The sequence below is a fragment of the Castanea sativa genome, chromosome 11 (genome assembly GCF_040712315.1).
Source record: "Castanea sativa cultivar Marrone di Chiusa Pesio chromosome 11, ASM4071231v1".
In the NCBI taxonomy this organism is placed as follows: domain Eukaryota; kingdom Viridiplantae; phylum Streptophyta; class Magnoliopsida; order Fagales; family Fagaceae; genus Castanea; species Castanea sativa.
Window position 1 is genome coordinate 68,306,504 of NC_134023.1, and position 23,021 is coordinate 68,329,524.

A 23,021-nucleotide genomic window follows, 5' to 3' on the forward strand; every position below is an offset into this window, starting at 1 on the left:
GAGAGGAGCTTATAATCTGACTTGTGCAAACCATGACCTCCCCTCCTCCCCAGCTTGTGTGGGCCATTCATGGGAAATTGGATTTGGAAAGTAATTACCCTACCTAAGATTAAGTGCTTCCTATGGCAATGCCTCCATAGAAGTATTCCAGCGAGAGAAATTCTAGGTGCGAGGGGGTTATCTATTCCCATCTCTTGTCCTTTGTGTAATGTAGAAGTTGAATTAATCATCCACATTTTGAGAGATTGTCCTCAAGCTAGGGCCTTTTGGAACTCCTTTCTTGCTCCTATTCATCCCAATCTCATATAAGATCGGGCAATCATTTATTTATACTAGTAATGGGTTCTTGTGATGCACAGATAATACTGTAAATTACTATGTGAGGTTATATAGAATATTAAAAGTGAATTAAGGGAAATGTCTCTTATGCACACCGTACACAAACACCTTTTTTTTTTTTTGAACAAGTCCTGATTTCTGTGCAAAAGTGACAAGTATGCAACAGATGTGTGAGTACTAGACATTACAAGTAAGGGAAATGTCTTCATCCATGGCTATTGCAACTTGCAAGTATTCAACAATTTCACAATATTTTTAATTTAGAAATGTTTTGGAGATTGTGGTGAACCAATGTGTGATTTGGCTTACTAATCTAGCATAACTCTAATAAAATACTAAAACAGTAAGTTACAAGGGATGCACATCTGATGCTCACTTTTGACGTTTCTTTTTTATATTTTTTATGAGATCATGTCCACCTTTCAAGAGAGCTTTATATTTTATTTTACTCATTTCGTCTCACTTTCTTTGTTTTGTTTAAAAAGTCAAACTTTTTAAGGGAACATCATTTATTGTCTTTTATACATTTTAAAAATGTATAAGTTTCCAAAACTATTCTTAAATAAATTTCTTGTTGATTTTCTTTTGAAATAGTTTTAAAAATAAACTAGAAATATAATAGGAATATTAGTAAATTAATGATTTTTATTTTTAGAAACAAGACAATATTTTGGGACATTTCAAAATGGAATAGAAGACAAACAAAGTGAGACGGATAAAGTATTTTATTTTATACTATGCACACGTAACACTCGCTTGAAATTATTCAATGTTTATCCACCTTTCAAGAGAGAATTTTATAAGGCATTGTGGATCTGAATCTAATTGATGGTTGTTTTTCCTCATTTCTTAGTAGCTCATATATAAATCATGATATTTTGCTGATCTTTGAATTTGACTTTCACAGAACAATCAACAACGACATTATTGATTACTTATATATATGGCATAATCATGATTATGGGCATTCTTTTTTTTGGCTGTAGTGGTTTAGGGTACCAAATCATGACTTAGGAAGGTACCAACTCGTCCAATTATTTCTTGAGTTCTCTCACTTGCCTCTGCCTCCAATAGCTGAATATTTCAAATTCACATTCAACTCCAGAGCCTCTAATAGGATGGCCTATCTGTCACACAGTTTCTGCGTATAGCGGGAAAACCTCTTTGACCTTAAAGCTTCAATATCTATATTTTTAACTTATGGGACTCAAATATGAGCTTAGCGACTTGGTCAATACTTGGCTTCTCATTCTTGTCCACTTTCTTTTTCTGGACTCCACAACCTTTTACTCAATCAAAAGTATAAAATAGTGAAACATTATTGAAAAAATATGGTCAATTAAGTCCTAATAGTAATAGGATATTTTTTGAATCATTTGTTGAAATGAGAATTTTGATAAAATAGAGACAACAAACAATAAATAACTAGATAATTCATGCATCATTATTTTATTTCAATTAGCAGTCCATCAACTTGTTTAATTCGCACATGATGCAGACTTTGGTATATATTAATTGATAATGTCTCTTGTTGTCTAATAAGAGATTAAGGTTCAAATCCTAATTGCACTAAAAAAAAAAAAAACTAATATCATAGCACAAAAAGGAAACATATTAAGATAGATTGGTGTAGAATTATTGCTCTCCAAATATGTTCGAGCTCAACATTGGTTATATAGAAGGAAGGTTAGATTTCGTTTTGGCTTTAGAAGGGAATTGAGAGTTCTACAAAAATGATTGATGAAGGTAGATGTAATTTCTTTGGCTAGGGTCATGAAATTCACTTTTGGAATGAGTCATGTGTGCCAAAAACATCCGGCTTCAAATTGAGTCCAACGTTTGAAGAGTTAAGAGCCCAGCAAATTATGGTGTCTTCTTTTATAAACTACCGCAAATATTTGATGAGGAATCGGTTGCAGCAATTAAAAAGATCCGCTAATAAGTCAGGTTCACTCACTATAGAAATCTGCCTATAAGGTGGAGCATTAATCTGATTTTAATCAAGTAAATACAAAGATATGGAAAAGGTTATTGGGAAGCCAGATTTATGAGAAATTAAAGATGCCTTTTTTATAGAATAGCAACTAAATCCTTGGCTTTGCGATGTAGGGTTGCTAGATTCTGTTTAAGTGGAGTTCCCTTCCTTGTTCTTGGATAAAGCTTAATGTAAATTTAGCTTTGATCAACCTTGGATAAGGAAGTCGTTGTCATGCTCTACTATCATTATTGCGTATTAAATGGTAGACTCTACCATTCGTATCAAGCCAACTATCGTCCCAGTCATCATCGACAACCCCACACAACAGTTTGATCGAACAGCTCATGTGAAGGACCAAAGGGAAAATCAATCCTGGAATCTTATATTACCTAAGGAAGCACATGGAAATGCGCTAATAAGTTATAAAAAGTGATTTCTTTTCAATATGTAGAGGCATTTTTCCCCACCGTCATGCTCCCAATGATAGATCAAAAGTTGAAAGGGTCATTGCTTTTCAAAGAATAGGGAAAAAAAACCTGAACATAAATATATGTTATAACATTGACAATTGAGACTTGAGAAACTTTTGATTGTTACAAAAATTACTAACTAAAACAGTTACTTTAAGTATATCTTAATTACATATGCTTTTATATGAATAGTTATACATCCGAATAGTTATACATCCCAGCATCCGTGGAGAGTTTACTTCTCATCATAATTTTTCAATACACACGCATACATTTCTTTCTTTTTTACATTATATTCAGCAAAACCTAATCAAATAATTACCATCTTGGCAAGTGAAAGTGCTTGTGGGATCATCATATGCATAACTGTAGGACGTGGGGCAAACAGCCTTGAACACCTTGGAATAATTGGTAGGCTTGCATGAATTAGGGGTGGCATATGCACCAGTACAACAATATTCAGGCGTGTTGAAGGCCAAGCAAGCACTCTTGCACGCCACAACATGACCATTTCTCTTTATTGTAAATTTAGCTTTGATCAACCTTGGATAAGGAAGTCCTTGTCATTCTCTACTATCATTATTGCATATTAAATTGTAGATTCTATCATACGCATCAAGCCAACTATCATCCCAGTCATCATCGGCAACCCCACACAACAATTTGAACAGCTCATGTGAAGAACCAAAGGGAGAAGCAATCCTAAAATCTTATATTGCTTGGGGAAGCACATGAAAATGTGCTTATAAGTTATAAGAAGTGATTTTTTTTTTTTTTTTCAATATGTAGAGGCATTTTCCCCCACTGTCATGCCCCCAATCTATATCATATTAAAAGTTGAAGCATAGCATTTAATGTTGTTACGCTCACGTTGAGCCACATCAGCAGCCACGTCATTATCCATCTTTTTTCTATTTTTTTTTTCATTATTTTAACATACTATTAAAAAGAAATTATTCTCAACCCTATCTCCACTTTAAAGGCCAATCTTTATATATTACGGTTAATGTTGACCACTATAAATTCCCAACCAAGTTCAATAGTCTTTAATGCTAACCCCTCTCTGTCTTCCTGTCTTTCAAGCTTACAAAACTTCACAGCCTTCCTGTCATTCAGGCTTACAAAACTTCACAACTTTAGCTTTCTAACTGCCTTCCTGTCTTTCACACATTCAAAAATTCATAACTTCAGCTTTCTAACGCCAAACTCTCGCTCTTCCCTCCTTGGTCTCTTCCTCTCCTCATTTAACTGAATCACTCCTTCATACTCGTTCAATTGCCACTATACTGAGAAAAAAAAATTGAGTCCATATTAGGTACACATTATCCCTTCCTTTTGTAATTAATATTTTGCTATTCTTTCAACTAATTGAGCATTAATTTGGACCTTCTTCAAATCTATCTTGATTAGTGGTGATGATTCCTATTCTTGATCAAGAGATTTTTCAAAACGTTCAATTGTTGCTTATTGGAAATAGAACACCCATTGCTTTATTTTTTTTCTATATATATCTGCAATCTTTCTTCCTCCATAAATAAAGAGCCTATCAGCCTAACTTATGCCATTGCAAAATCCAATCCTTCCCAGCATGGAGTCCCCACAAAATTATCAAATTTGAAGCCATGGATATTTGTCGTGGGGTTCTTAGCAAGCAAACAGACGAAAAAAAAAAAAAACACACACACACACACACACACACAAACAAAATCTTTTAGAATCAAACCCCTTGAACCTCCAACCCAAAACATTGTCAACATTAAAAAAGTGCTTGAACAATCTGTAAACCTGGATTGAACCGTACAGTCCAACCGGGCTAATTGTAAACCATTCACCAAAACGATTCTTTTAACCCATAAAACTACCTTATGCAAGAAAAGCAATGAAATCGCCCTAAACAGTTGTTTTTTGTTGACCACTCCACATTGTGCCACGTGACTATATAGATTAATGTCACATGTATATTTAAAAAAACCTGAACAGTTGTTTCTTTTCATTTGATGGAAGTTTTCCTTCTCAAAGAAAAAAAAAAAAATTGATGGAAGTTTTAGTGATATTTTCACTTTTTTGAACAATCAGTTATCTATAGTAAATTACAGACAAAATGTTCTATCTTTTGGACTATAGTTACAAAATATTTTGACTATTTTTTTCCTTATATACACGCCTCTTAAAAGCCCAACTGCTTATACTAAACTATAAACACAACGTTTGATAGTTTTTATAAATTAAACATCACTTCTTTCTTTTATCTTTATCTTTGTACGCTTTTCTTTCCCTCTCTCTCCCTCTCTCCAAAATTTATTTCCTGTGGACAACTTTGAAACAAATTTCTCCATGAAATTTTCTCCTATTAGCATGGACTTCTCTTTTCAGTAACATTGGCCAGCAAAGTGTCAAAGAAAATTTAAAGGTCAGATACCTTTTCTGAAATGTATGGTAAAGAAAAAAAAATTTATGGTAAAGAAAAATTGGGTATTAAATACACGTGAAGTATTAGGGTGACAATAGGATATATCAAGTAACGTATTACAATATTTGTAATAGAAACTCAAAGAATTGAAATGCCCCTGAAATGCCCACTATGTTAAAACTTAGATCATTGCAAAAAAGAACCGTAATATATGATAAAGATGACTAAAGATCTGATGTTGAAAAAAAAAATCATGAAAAAAAAACAATAAAGATTTTTTTTTAATTAGTATTTTATAGGCTCACAGCACTTTATCACTATTATTGAAGCCTCAACCACCATGAGATCACTCAAAATGTTGAGATGAATGCTTTTGCAAATTCTTTTGAAAAAAAAGAAAAAGAAAGGAGCACGATGACGATGCAATATGGAAAAAAAATCTTGCATTTTTATTGTTTTTGTGACTGAGACTTATTTGTGAGGAAGAGAATGAAGAGACTGAGACAGAGGTTAAGAGATTTGTGAGGATGAGAATGAAGAATAGAACATCTGTATGTGTAGCCATGTAGCCATTGGGAGAGAAAAGTCAAGGTATTGGGAAAGTATAAATAATTTAAATGTGTGGATGAGAACAATTCAAGATAAGAGTAAAAAAAAATAACAAGGAGATAAAGATGACAGAATTGAAAAAACGGTGGAGCAAGAAAAAAAAAAGGGGAAATACAGATTGGACTAATGCAATTTAGGAATTTAAAACTTTCTTTTTACCCAAGTAATTTCCCACTTTTATATAATAATAATAAAAAAATTACAACCCTCATATCACTTTCTCTTCAGCGGTACTCATTGATTGATTTTTTTAAAATTATAAAATAGGTTGAGTGATATCAGATTATTTACATTATTCCCTTTTCATTTTAGTAACTGCTACTTAAGGTTTTGTTAAAAATTTCTTTAATCTTTTTATATCAGATTAGTTACGTTATTCCCTTTACATTTTAATAACTTATAATAGTGCTGCTCCAGGTTTGTTAACAATTTCTTTAATCTTTTTTAAAAAATACTATTTTTATTGAGTATGATTTTTGGGTATTGCGAATAATTATATATTAATGTCATCTTTAGCATAAATTTTAGGTATAACAAATTATTACTTATAGCAAAGAAATACCAAATTATTATTGGTGTTGGACTTATCATTGGTATTAGAATTTTTTCCCCTTTAAAATTATAACTTTTATTTTCAAGTGATCATAATTTCACTTAAAAATTTTGCTCAATTTTTCCATATATCGCACGGGTTAGCAACTAGTGATATACCAAAAGTCGAAAAGGTCATTGCTTATCAAAATAAAGGGAAAAAAAAAAAAAACTGAATATAAATATATGTTTTTTTTGGTAGAAGAATATAAATATATGTTACAACTTTGACAATTGAGACCTGAGAGACTTTTGATTGTTACAAAAATTACTAACTAAAACAATTGCTTTAAGTATATTTTAATTACATACGTTTTTATATGAATAGTTATACATCCCAGCATCCGTGGAGAGTTTACTTCTCATCATAATTTTGCAATACGCACACATACATTTCTTTCTTTTTTACATTATATTCAGCAAAACCTAATCAAATAATTACCATCTTTGCAAGTGAAAGTGCTTGTGGGATCATCATATGCAAAACTATAAGACGTGGGGCAAACAGCCTTGAACACCTTGGAATAATTGGTAGGCTTGCATGAATTAGGGGTGGCATATGCACCAGTACAACAATATTCAGGCGTGTTGAAGGCCAAGCAAGCACTCTTGCACGCCACAACATGACCATTTCTCTTCACTTGCAATCCCACAGGGCAGAGCCTATTCAACTCCGAAAGACAACTAATTGGTTTACATATAGGCCCTGTACCGCTCAAAGGCTCTATTGAAACACGTACGTTATAGCCATCAACGAGACTAACATCATAGTAATCCACAGGACTATCTAAGGTAAACTCAGCGAGTGTTGCTGGTGGTGCACCACCAGCTCCAGTACATTGTAGCTTGCCACCACAGTCTCCTGTCAAGCATTGTCCATTACCAGCGGAATCGAACTTGCAAAAACGACGAGGCCAGAACCGGCCTGACCATTTCTTAGGTGCTGTAACATTTACAACTTCACCAGGGTTAAGCTGAAATCCTCCATTCATTAGCTGAATTTGTCCACTCCCAGGTAGAATCCCTGGCCATATTGTGTTCCTACATTTGTTTTGCAATGTAAACACAGCCGCTTCAGCTCCTGAAAATTCACACGTATTTATCAACATTAGCTACATTAAGAGGTAATACAAAATGTACAGACCTTTTATGTTTTAAACATTATTTATTTATTTTTAACGCGGGTGACCAAAGCTCTTGGAGAGTAACTATTTCTCTTTGAATGTATATTTTTTTGCCCCATACACACCAGATAATTATGGGGATGAATCCCTAAATGGTTCTAAGATACTAGTCAGGAGTTTTGAATTTAAAATCTCATGAAGCTTTAAAAATTATTAAACCAACAACTCTTGTAGTTTAGCTTTTGAAAATAATTAGCTACAATATAGCCCCACATACCCCAAAATTTTTTTTGATATCAAATAATGTTTAAGAAAAGATGTGACATGGGTTTGAATTATGGTACCTGATAGAGATAGAACCAGGAGAATTGGAAGAATGTACAATGCCATAAAAGATGGTTGAAAGTCTGGAAGAAAGAATAGCTTTGTTTGTGGAATTTGGAGGAAAAAGGGTGTGTTTGTGTTGTGAAATGGGTCATCATTATAAATTGAAAGAAGAAACAAACAATTACCAACCTTTTGTTTTAAGATAGTCACAACCGGGAATTGTGTATACCAGAATAAACAAAACGACCGAGTATTTTTTTTTTTTTTTTTTTTTTATTTTTAAACTGTGATACGGAAAGTATTGGTACAAATTCATTCAACGAAGGAAAGAAAAGTATAAAATCGGCTAGGAGTTGTTGCTTGTGAGTGAAGTGATTTATTTCCACTTGGCGTGTCTTCTTGTTTTTTTAGCCTCAATTATTGATGCTCAGCTTGACCAGCACATATGCTCGAATTCATGAAGATGCTTAACCTGTGTCATTGGGTCTGAAGCCAAATTTAGCCTACAACTCTAATGGGCTTTCTTAAGTTTAGGCTGATGCGGCCATTCATGGCATAAGAATAATATTTTTATTTTAGCCATGAATTATGTTAGCATTTTTTATGACACATTTGAAACGTTAGAAATCAAATTGCCACACAATATAAAAATCAAGGATCAAAATGATAAGATATTTATAAAAAAAATATTGGGTTTATGTGTTCTAGGTAAAGTACAACAATTTGAAATTTTGATGATTAAAAAGTTAGCAACTGATATATTTTTCTCAATATTGCAAGGTAGTTGATTGAAAATTTTTGGTATCGTTTTTTAGATTAGTGAGAAGGCAAATTTTTTTTTTTTCGTAATTTGGAATGTTTTCAACACTTCTAGCCAGGCCAATAGTTTGGGCCATGGGCTTGTCTGGGTTGGTTTGAATGCTGCTCCTGGCTCCAAATCCATCTCTTCAATCACAACATGAGTTTTCTTCCTGTTACAACTAGATTAACTTGACCCAGGAAGCCTTTTGTAGCTCTTCTCTCTCCTTTGTATCTTATTCAACTAAAAATATTAATAAAAAGAAGAAGAAGGATATATTCTTAGGGCTGGAAGCAAAGAAATCAATGGGATATCAATTTTCTTAATTAAAATAATTTGAGTGTAATTTTTTAATTGCCTAATCAACTCGTGTTAAGCAAAACATAAGATTTTCTTTATAACCTATAAGGTATCGTTTATGAATAAAATATTTGTTGTTTTGTTTAGTATTGACTTTGTGAAATGTTAGGTGAGCTTATCAATATTGAAATATTTTCTAAGCAATTGTGTCGTTTTGTTTAGTAACAGCTTTGTGAGGCAAGGTTACCTTACCATTAAAATATTTGCAACAAGTTAATGTGCTTAGAAAGATGGAGGATAACTTATACGAGGGGCTGGTTTAGTAGTAAGAAGTTTTTGTGTCTTGTTATTTTGTGAGTTTGAGGTTTTTGGATTTGAGTAGTGACAAATTTCACTATTTTTCGGATGATCCTACACCATTTCAAATTCAAATTCAAATTTAACGGAGTTATTATTATTATTATTATTATTAACCTATGACGTCTATTTCTGTGATTTTTGCTCTTTATCATCACACTAAGACACTAATCAGTTTTCGGTATAGGAGGAGATTGAATCTCATATCTCTTATTAAATCATTGAAAACTTTACTAGTTGAGTTAACTAGAACCATCATTTTTACAAGTTTTATTTCTTTTTAACGGAGGATAACTTCATTTTATATATATATATATATATATATATATATATATATATATATATATAAGGAAGACGAGGATAACGTGCCTAGATTCTAGAGTACTGAAAATCTTCCAAGATCAGATGATTGGTGGGCTTGAAGGAAGTTGAAGACTTCTTGTTGGCTTCGTGGGTTGGTTGAGAACGTATAGGCCAAGATTAGGATTAGGATTAGGAGGAAGTTAACCAGCCACGCAGTGAGCAAACTATTCTTTCGCCTTTTACTAAAGGATTAGGAGGAAGTTGTTTTGTTTTGAATAACGTGTCAAAGTTCCATATATCGTCTCTATATTTTCTAATAATAAATACTCATCTATACTATTATTTAAAGGGTTTCCTTTGTTTGGATTTCTTATTTTTTAGTTCAAAAATGCCCCTACAGTCCTATGTTTAAGTAGAGACAAAATTAAAGGACAATTCGGTAAAAATGTAACTCTAACTCCTACTAAAACATTGCCTAAAAAATAAGACCACTCTTCTATTAATTTTTAAATTGATTTATTCACTTATAAATTAGATTTTTAAAATAAAAATTATATATATAAAATAATTAAATATGTTCTCAAAAAAAAAAATTAAATACAGTTTTTTTTTCTACAAAATAGGACCACTAAAAAAAAGTCTCATTGCATGCGTGCCAGTGAAATTTATTGTGGTTTACTCGATATCCAAACGGATACTAGTGTATATAACGTGTTAAAGTTGTTTTCTTCAAACTTGTCAGAGAACCAAATTTGACATTTTAGTCTATATATAATAGGAGGATAATTTAGTGCTTCGTGAAAAGTCGAAATTATTTCAATTATGTGCATTAAAGATAGAAAGAATAACTCTTCTCAAAAAAAAAAAAAAAAAAAGATAGAAAGAATAACTTTAGTCAAAGTTGTTTTAATGTTTGTTTGAGTTAGTGATAAGTATAACACTTGAAACTCAATTCTGAATCAAATTAAAGTGGATTGAAAAAAGATTTTATTTCCAAAGGAAATAGATTTAAATTGGCTTAAAGTAATTTCAAATTAAATGGATATTCTCGTTTTCACCCATTCTTCTCTGGAAAGCTATGGTCTTGACACCTCAGCATCTGAGGTGTTAAGAAAGAAACATATTGAGAGAAAATTTGAAACTGTAGTGGGTAATTATTAGCCTTTGGGATTTTTATTCGCCAAGTGTTACTCATCCAGTTAAAAATAAGAGGGAATAAGAGAGTTTTAAATGGGAGGAGAGTCAGATCCTCCAATATCAACTTCAGCAAAGATCACTGTTTTAAAAACCAGACCGGACCGGCCGGTCCGACCGGTGCAGTCCACTCCGGTTAAATGCCTTAAAACCGGTCAACAATCGGAAAACCGGTCAAAAACCAAAAATTTTGAAAAAAAACGGTTTGATTCTCGGTTCGGTTTTTAAAACCATGGCAAAGATAAATTATTGAGTCTTCACTTCATAATAATTTGTCTTTACCATAAAGTCTAGACATTACTCTTCTTTTTTTTTTTTTTTTTTTTTTTTTTTTTTTTTTGTGTAAGTGAAATTTGAATCTAAATACATTATTTGAAAAATAAAAAAGCATTTATTTTTGTTTCACTTTGAGTAGCCAATCCAAATTAGGTATTATTGTTATTGACAATTTAACGAGTTGACAATAATTCTTAATCATTATGAACCCTTCCATATGTCCAAAACAACATTCCACGAGAAAACATGTTTTCTAGAAGCACATCACAATAGTAGAATACCTAGTTTATTGGACATTCATGCATAACACAGGCAATTCTTGATGCATATATGATTACATTGAAGCAGTAAATGGATTGAAGTGAACAATAGGACGAACTATTAGTGGGTGAGACATGTGCAATGACATGCCTGGTCCAGATTGCATATCAACCTTAGTTCCATCGCCTTCTCCACTAACCTTCCAATCAAAGCATTGAACCAAAGCTGCAACCGCAGTATTCATCATACTGAACGCCAATGTTGTTCCTGGACACCCTCTCCTTCCTGCCCCAAATGGTACAAAATTGAAGCTTTGTCCCTTTCCTTCAACTTGACATTGGTCTAATTTCTCTTGCTCATTGAGTGAAACCAAAAACCTTTCCGGGCGGAACTCATTAGGATCATCCCATGAGTCTGGATCCCTCATAATGGCATAAAGATTGATTGCCACTGCAGTTTTTTCTGGTATATTATAGCCATTGATTTTGCAATTTTCGCGGCATTCTCTTGTTGTCACGGGGCCTGGTGGGTATAGTCTTAGTGTTTCCTTTACAACTGCTTCTAAGTAAGAGAGATTTGGGATATCTGACTCTTCAACAAGTCTAGTCTTTCCCACAACAGATTCTATTTCCTCTCTAACCTTGTTGAAGACACAAGGATGATTAATGAGCTCAGCCATTACCCATTGCATTCCTTCTGCTGAGGTGTCAGTGCCTGCAATAAAGAGATCCTGGCATAATAGCAAAATTCAATGTGATCAAACTGGTATTGGACTCATTTTGTACTGAAATTGAATGACTATACGTATTTTTTACAAGTACTTAGTTGCATAATTGCAACTACAACACATGCAACAAGTTACCAAGCTTTTCATAAACCCTTAACTTCTCTTTTGTTAAATAAATGAATACTGGTCACATCTACGCTATACATTAAAAGAATTAGTCAAATTGTAATTAAAATTTTTTGTAACTGCTTATATAACTCAGATCAACCTAATAAACAACTAATGTAAGGCTCTACAATTAATCATACAAGTCTTTAATTTGGGGCATCACAAATCGAACTACTGCATAATGCATCCAGAGATATTAGTTAACAGATCTTGTGAAAGGTTCTTATTATGAAATTAAAATGGTTTGGTCTCACATAATTCACATGCAACATTCTTCATAGTTTTTGTCAATTCTAGTTAGTATCACTACAACAAATTATACTTTTTTCAAGGGTCAAAACCCCTAAAAAAAGTATTAAAAAACCTTGAAAGAAGTTATTTTAAGAGTCCAACCGACTCTTGATAACCTTTGAAACATATACCGTCGAAAAAGAAATTTTGAGAGCCTTCGTGCCCCTCAAAACAATTGCTCTAATCTTATTTTGAGGTTCAAGAGACTCTTAAATAACCTTTTACCAAGGTTTAAAAGATTTATTCTTACAACCCTTGATAAATAAGGTTATTTAAGGGGTCTCTTGACCTTCAAAATAAGATTTTATTTTATTTAAAAAAAAAAACCACAATCATGCACTATATATATACATTCATGAAGTTAGACATGGTAGCAAGTGGTGGCAAATTGATGCCAACGATAAACCTGGCAATTGATTTAGAAAGCTTAAAACAAGAAATTAAAGGACTGTACAAGAACCCAAATACACAAAGTGAAAAGTATCAACAATCCTGTATGATCAAACAATCATTAGGGGAGAAAAGCATCTATAAAATCCCTCTGGAAAATTTCAATATACCATAGCTTTAACAGACACATAGGTCTAGGCCTATCACTTATCAATTTAGCAGAATCAAAAACTACACAAATCCCTCAATGATTCTTATAAAGGTATCTGAAAGTCCACTATGCAGCAACAATGGAGAACCATAAGAAATCATCATTGGGAACTGGCAGTCCTCTTTAGACGGATCATCATCAGTCACAATAGCCAAACTAGAAAAATCACAAGAATAATTTGATCGGCTACAAGCATAACAGATGTTGTAATGCTGCTTGTTGAGCTGAAACAGAGGAAAAAATAATTATTAATTACTTGAAAGTTGAATTACAACAGAGGCAAAAAATTCTTAGATATATTCTATGCTTTAGCAGGTATGAAAGTTTTAGTATAATGCATCTAAAAAGGAAAATGGATAACTAGTACTTTATCATGACTTAAAGTCTCAAACCCCAATAAGGAAATATATATAACAACTCAGTGTAAACAACTCAATAAGTCAATCCAAATTTATCCAATAGTACTAAAACAGTCACTAGCTTGAGTTAATCTTCATACCTTAGTGATCACTACTAGATTGGGCTGATTGCGAGGTGATATAACTGAACATTCGCATCATCATATTATCATAATGTGCTCTTTGTTCATCCATTTGACTAGCTTGTTGTTCCTCAAAATGTCTTCTTTGTTCTGCCATTTGAATAGCTTGTTGTTCGAGCATGCTTTTGAGGTGCTTTACTTCTCCTTTCAACTCTGCATCAGCCTCTATTCGTTTGTGTTCAGATTCTAAGCGTTTTTGTTTAGATTCTTGGAGTTGCTTCTCAAGATCATACATTTTAGATGAGGAGGAACCCCATAACATGGTAGGAGTGACTCCAGCCCCATAGCCACGAACTCGTCCATGACGCTCAGGTCCAAACACCTCCACAAACATTTGATCTTGAGATATTTGCAATGCCCCCTCATTCACTTGAGTAGTAAGATTCCTCAATGCCACCTAAAAAGAAAAGTAACTTGCAACAAAACCACATAAAAATATACTATCTATATTAATATAATTAGAAGATTTCATACCAATGCATCTTGTGTTGATTCATTTATTGCTTGCCCATTAGCTTGCACATGGGTGATGTCAAATAATTTAATTCTATTAGGGCTATGACCTGTCTTCTCTTTCTACCATTTGAAAAAACAAATAGAAAGTATATAGTAATTAAACATCTTAAACTTCTAAAGTGATCAACTAGAGGAGGCATCCAATTCATATTCATTTGTATAAACAAAATGTCCTCACTATAAATGAAGCAAGGTGCAAGTGACTGTTTCTACGATTTTGAAATAAAAAAGGTCATAATTTCAGTTGTGCATTACAAAAGAGAATTTGTAAAATCATATCCCAAAAGGCATATGGGATACTATGGAAGGACTCTGACGTGGCTCCTACTCAGATGAAAGTTTATTATAATGGCAGACCCTTAAGGTATGTGTTGATGCTATAAGAGCTGGAGGATAGGTGGGTATTGGCAAAGAGGTTTGATAATTGTTATTTTGTTTGAAGAAAAGGAATGCAAACTAAGTAGTTCATAGTGTTAGTATAGTGGTTTGTTGGAGGGAAACAAAGATTTTTGTACTGTTTAGTTGGTTTTTAAATTTTGTTTTTAACAGAATATATATAATTTCTCGATTTAGTTTGGCAAAAAAATTTCTTTTTGCAAAATAGGCTTAAATTTTAATCATTCAATAACTTATTGCTCCACAATTGATTGTCCAACTGGTATAATTGCAGTAAGCGCTGTCCCTTTGAATGAGTAAAATAAACAGTGCAAAAATCTCTAGTGTTACTGCTCAAGGCACCTTCTGAGGGAATTTTGCTGGAGAAATATAGCTACATAGGGTTCTACCATAAATGGAACTTACTTATGTTACTGTTTATTGACTAAACATAATGTCAGTCTCTTGGCCTTCATTGAATTAGAATAATTTCCGTTGGGATAACTTTATGTGTGGGATTTGGAGATAGGAACTGAGGTGCGGAGGCTTTGGCTTTATAACCTAGTGGGGTTGATCCTTAGATTCAAATATGCAATTGTTGATTGGGTTTTCTAATGTGGAATTGCACAGGGTAAAAGCTGATCTCTATATTGGGTGCTACGGGTTGAATATATATATATACGTACCTAATCTTGTATACCTAACAGAGGTATAAGTAGATAATTATTGACTTATACAAACTTGATTATTATATAGATCAGCTATATTAACTATTAAGTAGTGTAAGAGAATATAAGTTTAAAAGAGTTACCTATAAGGTTTCCAAAGAGTTTCTACAGTACTGAAAACTCTAAACCAATTACCTTGGGTATCAATCTACGCTAACATAGATACATACACAGATTTCTAATCCAATTACCTTGGGTAATACATACACATTGATTAAAAAGAAAGGTTCAAATGCCGCCTTTAAAATGTTATGACCAGTGTTTGAAAAAACAAATGGCCTGGACCGCCAACCATGAACTGGTCTCTGTAATCAGTGTAATGGTTCAACACACCCCCTAAAACTGTTCTAGTAAAATTATTGTTAAAATTCTCAACTCAATGGCTCAACAGGTAAATTTGTAGAACCATTTGCGGGTCAGAACAGTTTGGATGGTTCTGTCCAAAACATAGATGTTTTGGTTATTTTTTGTTCACTTTCGAATTCCTAAAACAGCGATGTTACTTAAGAATCAAATAATCAGTCTCTCCCAAAAGCCAAACACCTAAATCCCTTCTCAATTAGAACTAAAAGAATCTAACACTATCAGAGAAAGAAGAAAACAGAGAGCAACAGAGCAAGAAGGCTGAGAAATTTCTGATTGTATTAGCTTAAATGATTCTGTACATCCAAGGTATCCTTCCACTTTTTTATTCTTTCACCATTTTTATCCCCCACTTTTCTACCTCTCCAACCAAATGGACCCTTAAGGAGAAGAAGGACAAAAGCAAAGCATTAATAAATGCATTCCAAGATGGCAACATTGGAAGGTGGCTCTATACATTCTGTGAGGATTAAGGAACATGAAAATTAGTGTTTTTTATTTAATTAAAAAAAAACATTCTGAAAAATATTAAGCCCAAAAACACGAAAGCTGCATGTCCCAATTATTATTAATATTTTCTTTCTATCTTCTACCATTGACCTTGCTTCTGGCTTTGTGAATTCATCTCCATAAGTTAACAACACTTCAATTCCTTCCAAGACAAACCCCAAATTTCACAAGTAGTAAAAAGAAAACTGGGAAAAAAAAAAAAAACAGAAAAATAGTGGAAGAATCACACAAAACTAATAACTCAACCCATTTGTCTCGCATTTCATCAATCCACAACGAAACTTTTCAAAAAAAAAAACACAAGGGAATCCTTTCTTTTTTCTTTTTCTTTTTTTTTGGTTTCAAATTGAAAAAGAAAAAAGAAAAGATAAGGACAAAAAATCAGATAAAAATTTAACATTAATGCTTATGAGAACATTTGCTCTATCAGATTTACATGAGAAGCATAAACAAACTATAGCAAATTATTGCACTAATTAAATATAACAAAGCAGAGCTTCCAAGAACTGAACCCATCAAATGTTCAGGGAGCAGTTCATAATCTTAGGACAACACAAGATACCTATCAAAACAGTTGATAAGTTCATTGAGAAACTCAATTTTTTTGCTTACTAATTGATCTTATTTCTAAACTATTAATTACATAGCTGAATTCCAGGTCCAGTTCTTAATTTAAGGTTAAAAGATCATCTGAAATAAAAACTCTGCTATGTCACAGACAAATGTAATTTTATCAAAGCTAGTGTATGAATACATGCCAAACAAGAGCCTGGACTTTTTCATTTTTGGTATGGATCCCTCAGAACCTATTGTATTTAGTAGGGAATGGCATGTGTAATTCTGTTATCAGGATGTCAAGAAACTCACCTACCCAAAATGAAAGAAATGATTCTTCCCGGCCAATTTTGTTGATGTTGACTAATAGAAGTTGTAGCAGGTCCAAGCAAGCTGCAAAAGAAGAAATAATAGAATTATTTTTCATGCAAGGATTAAAGTTTATTTCAAAATTCTCACTGTGAAAATGGCAATACAAAGATGTTATATCCATCAATCCAACATGACAAAATACCAGAGTCAAAAAATTAAGTAACACTTACTCTTTGGATGAATTTAAGTATTCGCAATAAGATAGGTACCATATCAAACACACATGACTCTGCCTAACAAGGCAACACTTGAAGATGGTGAGAGTATGTAAATGACAAATACTCAGACCAAACCCGTAGACAATAGTCAATAAATGGTATAAGGAAAGCATGATGACACAACGTTAAGAGTAAAAAAAAGCCTTAAAGATAATTTTTCTTTTTTATAATCTGAGTAAAACTGTCCCCTTAGCACTTTGCCCCGCACACATTTATGTGCCACTCAAAGACAACACCACATACAAGCCTACCAAGTCTGGCTCTAGTCCAGGGATGAAATTTTTCTCTAATAGCCACTCCACATATAATTACAGTATTATACTATCAAGAAAAAAAATATAAATTTTTCGTCCACCTGTCTTACCTCACCTACCCCTCAAAACTTTTTATTTTATTTTATCAGTAAATAAGTATTTCATTAACCCCTCAAAAACTTTTTTATTTTCAATTCAATAATTTCTGAGTCAGTATATAGGCTTCTATAACTCCTCATCAATCTTTCCAGATAAATCCCACTTCCCATCATATTCTAAATACTAAATAGTAACTTTCTTTCCATTAGGAAGGAAATGAGTGAATAGTGGAAAGGTAATTGTGTTAAGGATCATTATCTAGTCAAGCACAAAAACAAACTCTTCAGGGAGCACAGCGTGGGAAACTCAAATGTTCAACATTTTTGAACTCAAGTGTCATACACTAACATAAAATTGGTTCATATTGATGTCGTTGATGCTTCTGAGTGGAAAAAAAAAACTATTCAAATAGGGAGAAACTGAACAATTACTGATATTCATACTTCAATAGAGAATAAGCAAGGCAAATATTGTCACTCAAATAGTTAATCCAACCACCAAAATGGAACCAAACAGGGGCTTTCCACCTCCAAGGCAGACCATCCTTTTCTCACAATTCTTTCTGAAAAATAATTTTTAAAAAGAAACCAGCAAATTAAAAATAGCAACTTCTTCATTCCATGTATAAGATTCAACCAAAAAATCCCCAGTTATTTCTCCACCCCGTACACACGCACATATTAGTACATATATATATATATATAATTATATAAAGCAAACAATTATAAATTTTTTCGAATATTTTGTTGTTTTTTTTTTCTTTTGTGGGGGTTTTTGAAATGGTCACTGGTATTGGCGGTGGTGGGTCACGAGTGATCGAGGGAGGCGGTGGGTTATGGCACTACCAGCATTAAACTTCACCAGAAGGGAAAGTAGTAAGGCCAGGAATATGCTGGGTTGCAAATAGCAGTCCAAATATCCAAATAAGTTACACCTCCTATAACATCACATGAAAATGCACATACATAAAAAAATTAAAAAAAAATAAATAAATAAAAAAAACAAACAAGAACCAATTATATCTGCAATTTTTAAACGAAAATGGCAATAAAAGGATATAAGCTCGAAACAGAGTATGAAGTAAAAAAAAAATAATTCTATGATGCCCACCTACAGAAAATGCAAGCTCAAGTTCAATTCTCAATAAGATATAAATCGCAAATATCTGCTCCTGTAATTGTAACCTCCATTGCCACAGCATACATTAGAACCAAAAACAAGGAACAACTAAGGAAGGAAAACATACTAAGTGATAAATCATTGGAAAACAGTGAATACAGACACATTAATTTATAAATTAAGAACTAATCATAGTTTTCTAATGGCTTTTACACTTTCTATATCTAATTTGATAAAAAAAAAAATACAAACATAGCAATTACAGTTTAGCACAAAACTTCCACATTTACAGCAAAAACCCAATAAAAAGAAAACATGGTTTATTCAAGAGGATTGCCATCGTAATAGATATATCCAAAAATAAAGAGGTCCACATAACAGCCCCCGCATATGAACTATAAATTCAAACATAATATATAACATCACACATTGAGCACATTTAAGATCAACAAAAAAAAAAAAAAATTCAAAGAAATTGAAAATATTTCAATGATCAGTGAAACTCCTAATGCATCTCTAGCAAGTTCTTCAGCTAATAACATAGCACCATGAAAATAATACACACACACACACATTTTTCCGATCGTTACTAAATTGGACTCTATTTGTAACAATTAGCAATATATAACTAAGCTTGAGCTTCATTGCACTCTTTCTTCTTCTTTTTTTTCCTTTAATTTTCTAGTAGGTTCGAGAACTATAGCTTAGGAATCACAATGAAAAGAGGAACACCTAGCATTTGATTTGACAGTTATGGAAATTTTCAGTGAGAAATGAAACCCTAGATCAATCGCATTACAAGTAAAACACGGATTTTTTGGAAATGGAAAGTGAATTTCGAAAAGCAAAAGCGGTAGAGAGTGAGAAACAGTGCACAGTGCACAATGAGTTTGCTGGAATATCATTACCTGATGGTGCTGCACAGCTTTCTATAGGGAAATCGATGATGAGCTCCGTTTTCTGAGAAATGTGAAACGAAATCATGGGGAAATTGATGAAAAAGTGTGGGTAAACCAAAAAAACAAAAAAATCAAAGACGAAATTAGGGTTTGTGATTCGTACCTAATCGGAGCTGAGAAACGGTGATCGTCTAAATCGGTAGAGAGATGAAGAGTCACAAAACGGAGATGAACTTGTACCCAATCGGAGCTATGCGATTACGTACAAAATCGATGATCGTCGAGCTCTATGAGATCTCCGTGATCGACGAGCTATGAGATCTCCATGCTCTGCGATTTCTATGCTCTGAGAGTGATAAGAGCTCTGTATTTTGTTAGTTAATTTGTTTTAAATTTATATAATACGGCTATAGTTTTAAATTTCGTTGTGGGCTTTTTGCAAGGGATGAAAATTTTGTTGTGGGCTTTTTTTCAAGGGCTGAAAAATTTGTAATATTTTACCAAGGGTTGTTGGCTGAAAAAACTGGTGGGTTTTTTTTTTCACATTTATTTCATGGGTGCTTTAACTTATTTTGAGGGACCAAATAACATTTGAAATAAAGTTTAGTAATAAAGCCCTTTGCATTTTTATTTATAGGTTGTATCGACAGATTTTAGTAAACCCTCGATAAAAAAGGGTTGAAATAACTACACTTTGTTGTAGTGTATTGTCCTTCCTGTTATAACTCTAGTGTTGCGTTTGGAAAAGGGGGAAGAAGAAGTGAAGAGTGAGATTTCTGTTGTTTGGCTAGCAAGAGAGGAGAAATTGAAGCACTTTTGGCCCACACTTTGGTTGGTTTCCTCCCAATAAGGGCGGACATGTAGAGAAACCCATTTTAAAAAAATTGCAACAACAAACTTTGGCTTTCAAGTGCTTCAAAATTACATTATTGCATATTATTTCGTGTTCCACTTTTTACTTCATAAGGGTATAAAAGTAAAAAAAAATTAATATTTTTCTTTCCGTTTCTCTTCCCTTGCAAACCAAATAAAGAAATTATTTTCTTTTCTTTTCTCCTTCCCTTCTTATTTCCAAACACTAATGAGAGAAGCATTTTCTTTTTCTTTCTCCCTCTCCTTTTGTTTCTCTCACTCTTTTCTTCTCCTTTCTTTTTCTGTCGTATGTAACCAAACAAAATGTAACTGAATGTTAGACAATCTTGAAAGCCAAATTCAATAAGTAGAACATATATAATAGGTATCCACTACCAAATTTTTATACAAGTACCCCATCAATTTTAAGACAAAATAGCAATTCTCCACCACTTCAATTTTAAGACAAAATAACAATTCTCCATCAATTTATCTTTTTTAGTGTTCCTTAGCTTCCTTTAGAATGGCTTTTTAGTTTATTGATTCGCATTGATAAAAGAGAATACAATTATAATTGTATCTAGCTAAGAAATGGCTTTAGAAAATCATACATAAACAAATAATTCAAATGAGATGCACCATTATTCTAATTTGCAAGAGTCAACTAATGGCTAATGGGGAATAAAAACCAGAAAAGAACAGATCTAAAAGAGAGACAAACTTTACCAAAAAGAAGGCCTTGATATGGGTCCTTGTAATCTTAACTTCAGCTTCCTCATCTTGATAAACATCCAAGAGTATATCCATCAAATCCTTATCTTCTCTCACACTCCCATCTCTCTTCCTTCTCTCTTCATGCTCCTTCAACACCCTCTCCAACAATTCATCAAACCTTCTGGTCACATCCAAAGCCTGTTTCCCATACAACCAAAACCCCAATTTCTTCAAAGGCCCCAACACATCCCCAAAGCACAACTTTGCAGCCAGCTCAAATGACTCCTTTACCAGATCTCTAACCTTTTCAGCTTCACCATCTTGCTCTGAACACATAGCGCTCATCACTACCCTGCATGTCACATTGTTTGTAAGCTTCATCACCTCAGCACCCACATCAACATTCTCATTTTTCCTTGCACTTTCCACCACTTTCCTCAACAGCCTCTCTATCTCTTCACGCCGAATGCCACGTGAAACTTCAAGCTGTTTTGTGGCAAATAGTTTTGTAACACAAAGTTTCTTCATGAATCTCCAATAATCACCATATGGGGCAGTGATAAAACCTGAATTATTATACTGTAACATGTCAGCAAAGGCAAATATAGGCCTAGAAGAAAAGGTAAGATCCTGGGATTTGAAGATTTCAGAAGCAACAGAAGCTGAAGAAACAAGTAGGCAACGTGCTGAGCCAAAGCGAAGATAGAGTAGAGGACCATATTGGTTGGAGAGGCTGTGGAAGGACTTGTATAAGAATGGAGTGAGGAGGTGGAGGTGACCGATGAGTGGGAGGGCTGGTGGGCTTGGAGGAAGGTGAAGACTCGTGGTTTGCTTGGTGGGTTTGTTGAGAATGGATCGGATTAGGAGGGTTGTGATGATAGATACGAAGAAGAAGAAGGAGTAGTATTGGATGTCGGTCATGGCATCCATGGATAGAATTTTTTAAATTTAATGTGAAAGTTGTTTTGTTTAGTTGGGGCTTTGTCAATGGTAATTAAGGGAAGGTTTATGATTAAAATAATTTCTGTTCACACTATTGCTTTGTCCCGTGGCGGTGGCTGCAACACTTTGTGAGGAAAGTTTACTTGCGTAAAGTTTTTATGAATGGAAATATGAGAATAAGGCTATTATCAATCGCTACAACAAAAGCGAATCTTATCATCGAATTATTTTTTGTGCACATTGTTGTTGTTTTGTGAGATAAGGTTACTTTGCCATTAAAATATTTGCACCTAGCTGTTGTTCGTAAAAAGATGGATAATAACCAACATCCCAGTGGTCTAATTGGTTAGATACCTAGTTGGTTAGATACTAGTTAAAAAGTCTCAGGAATCTCAACAATTAGCTGTGTGTTGGTACTTTTTATATCTCACCTTCATCTAAATTGGTCTAAAGATAATAAGTGAGTTTTTCATAGACCAAGAATATGGGGTCTCGCCTAAGAGTAAGTAAGATACTACTATAGTCACACCCAAGTAGGGAAGCTACCTTGTTTCATTATTTTTCGAGTAATCTTGCACCATGTCAAATTCGGGTCTAAGGAAGTTGGGATCATGACTTAAAGAATATACATATTAAAAAAAAAAAAAAAAGATGAGAGGATAGCGTGTCTAGACTCTAGACTCTAAAATATTAAAAATCCTCCGAGGTCAGATTTTTTTTTTTTTTTTTGGTTATCGCCAAATAAAATCACATTCAAGAAAGCCGTGTAAAACATATTGATGGCATGTTTGTTAGTCCTTGAACTTCTTAGAGCACTAGTTGAGGAGCAACTTGGATGT

At 33.3% G+C, this 23,021-nt stretch overlaps 2 protein-coding genes across 2 annotated transcripts; both read right to left on the reverse strand.

Annotated features, from left to right (window-relative positions):
* Positions 1-6,689: 6,689 nt before the first annotated feature.
* LOC142617848 (thaumatin-like protein) lies at positions 6,690-7,987 on the reverse strand. Its single transcript, XM_075790830.1, has 2 exons — positions 7,866-7,987; positions 6,690-7,478 (listed from the first exon to the last, which is right to left on the reverse strand). Exons 1-2 carry the CDS (start codon positions 7,909-7,911, stop codon positions 6,814-6,816), a joined length of 711 nt encoding a protein of 236 aa, XP_075646945.1. The 5' UTR covers positions 7,912-7,987; the 3' UTR covers positions 6,690-6,813.
* Positions 7,988-11,267: 3,280 nt separating this feature from the next.
* Positions 11,268-22,274, reverse strand: LOC142615268 (cytochrome P450 705A22-like). Its single transcript, XM_075788003.1, has 2 exons — positions 21,253-22,274; positions 11,268-12,068 (listed from the first exon to the last, which is right to left on the reverse strand). Exons 1-2 carry the CDS (start codon positions 22,168-22,170, stop codon positions 11,412-11,414), a joined length of 1,575 nt encoding a protein of 524 aa, XP_075644118.1. The 5' UTR covers positions 22,171-22,274; the 3' UTR covers positions 11,268-11,411.
* Positions 22,275-23,021: the final 747 nt, after the last annotated feature.

Bases quoted from the DNA above. Each gene is read 5' to 3' on its own strand.
- LOC142617848 (XM_075790830.1), bottom strand. From the start codon at position 7,911: ATGGCATTGTACATTCTTCCAATTCTCCTGGTTCTATCTCTATCAG. The intron at 7,479-7,865 runs GTACCATAATTC...GTGAATTTTCAG, and splicing joins CCTGGTTCTATCTCTATCAG to GAGCTGAAGCGGCTGTGTTT.
- LOC142615268 (XM_075788003.1), bottom strand. From the start codon at position 22,170: ATGGATGCCATGACCGACATCCAATACTACTCCTTCTTCTTCTTCGTA. The intron at 12,069-21,252 runs GTAAAGTTTGTC...CTATTATGCCAG, and splicing joins ATATCAAGGCCTTCTTTTTG to GATCTCTTTATTGCAGGCAC.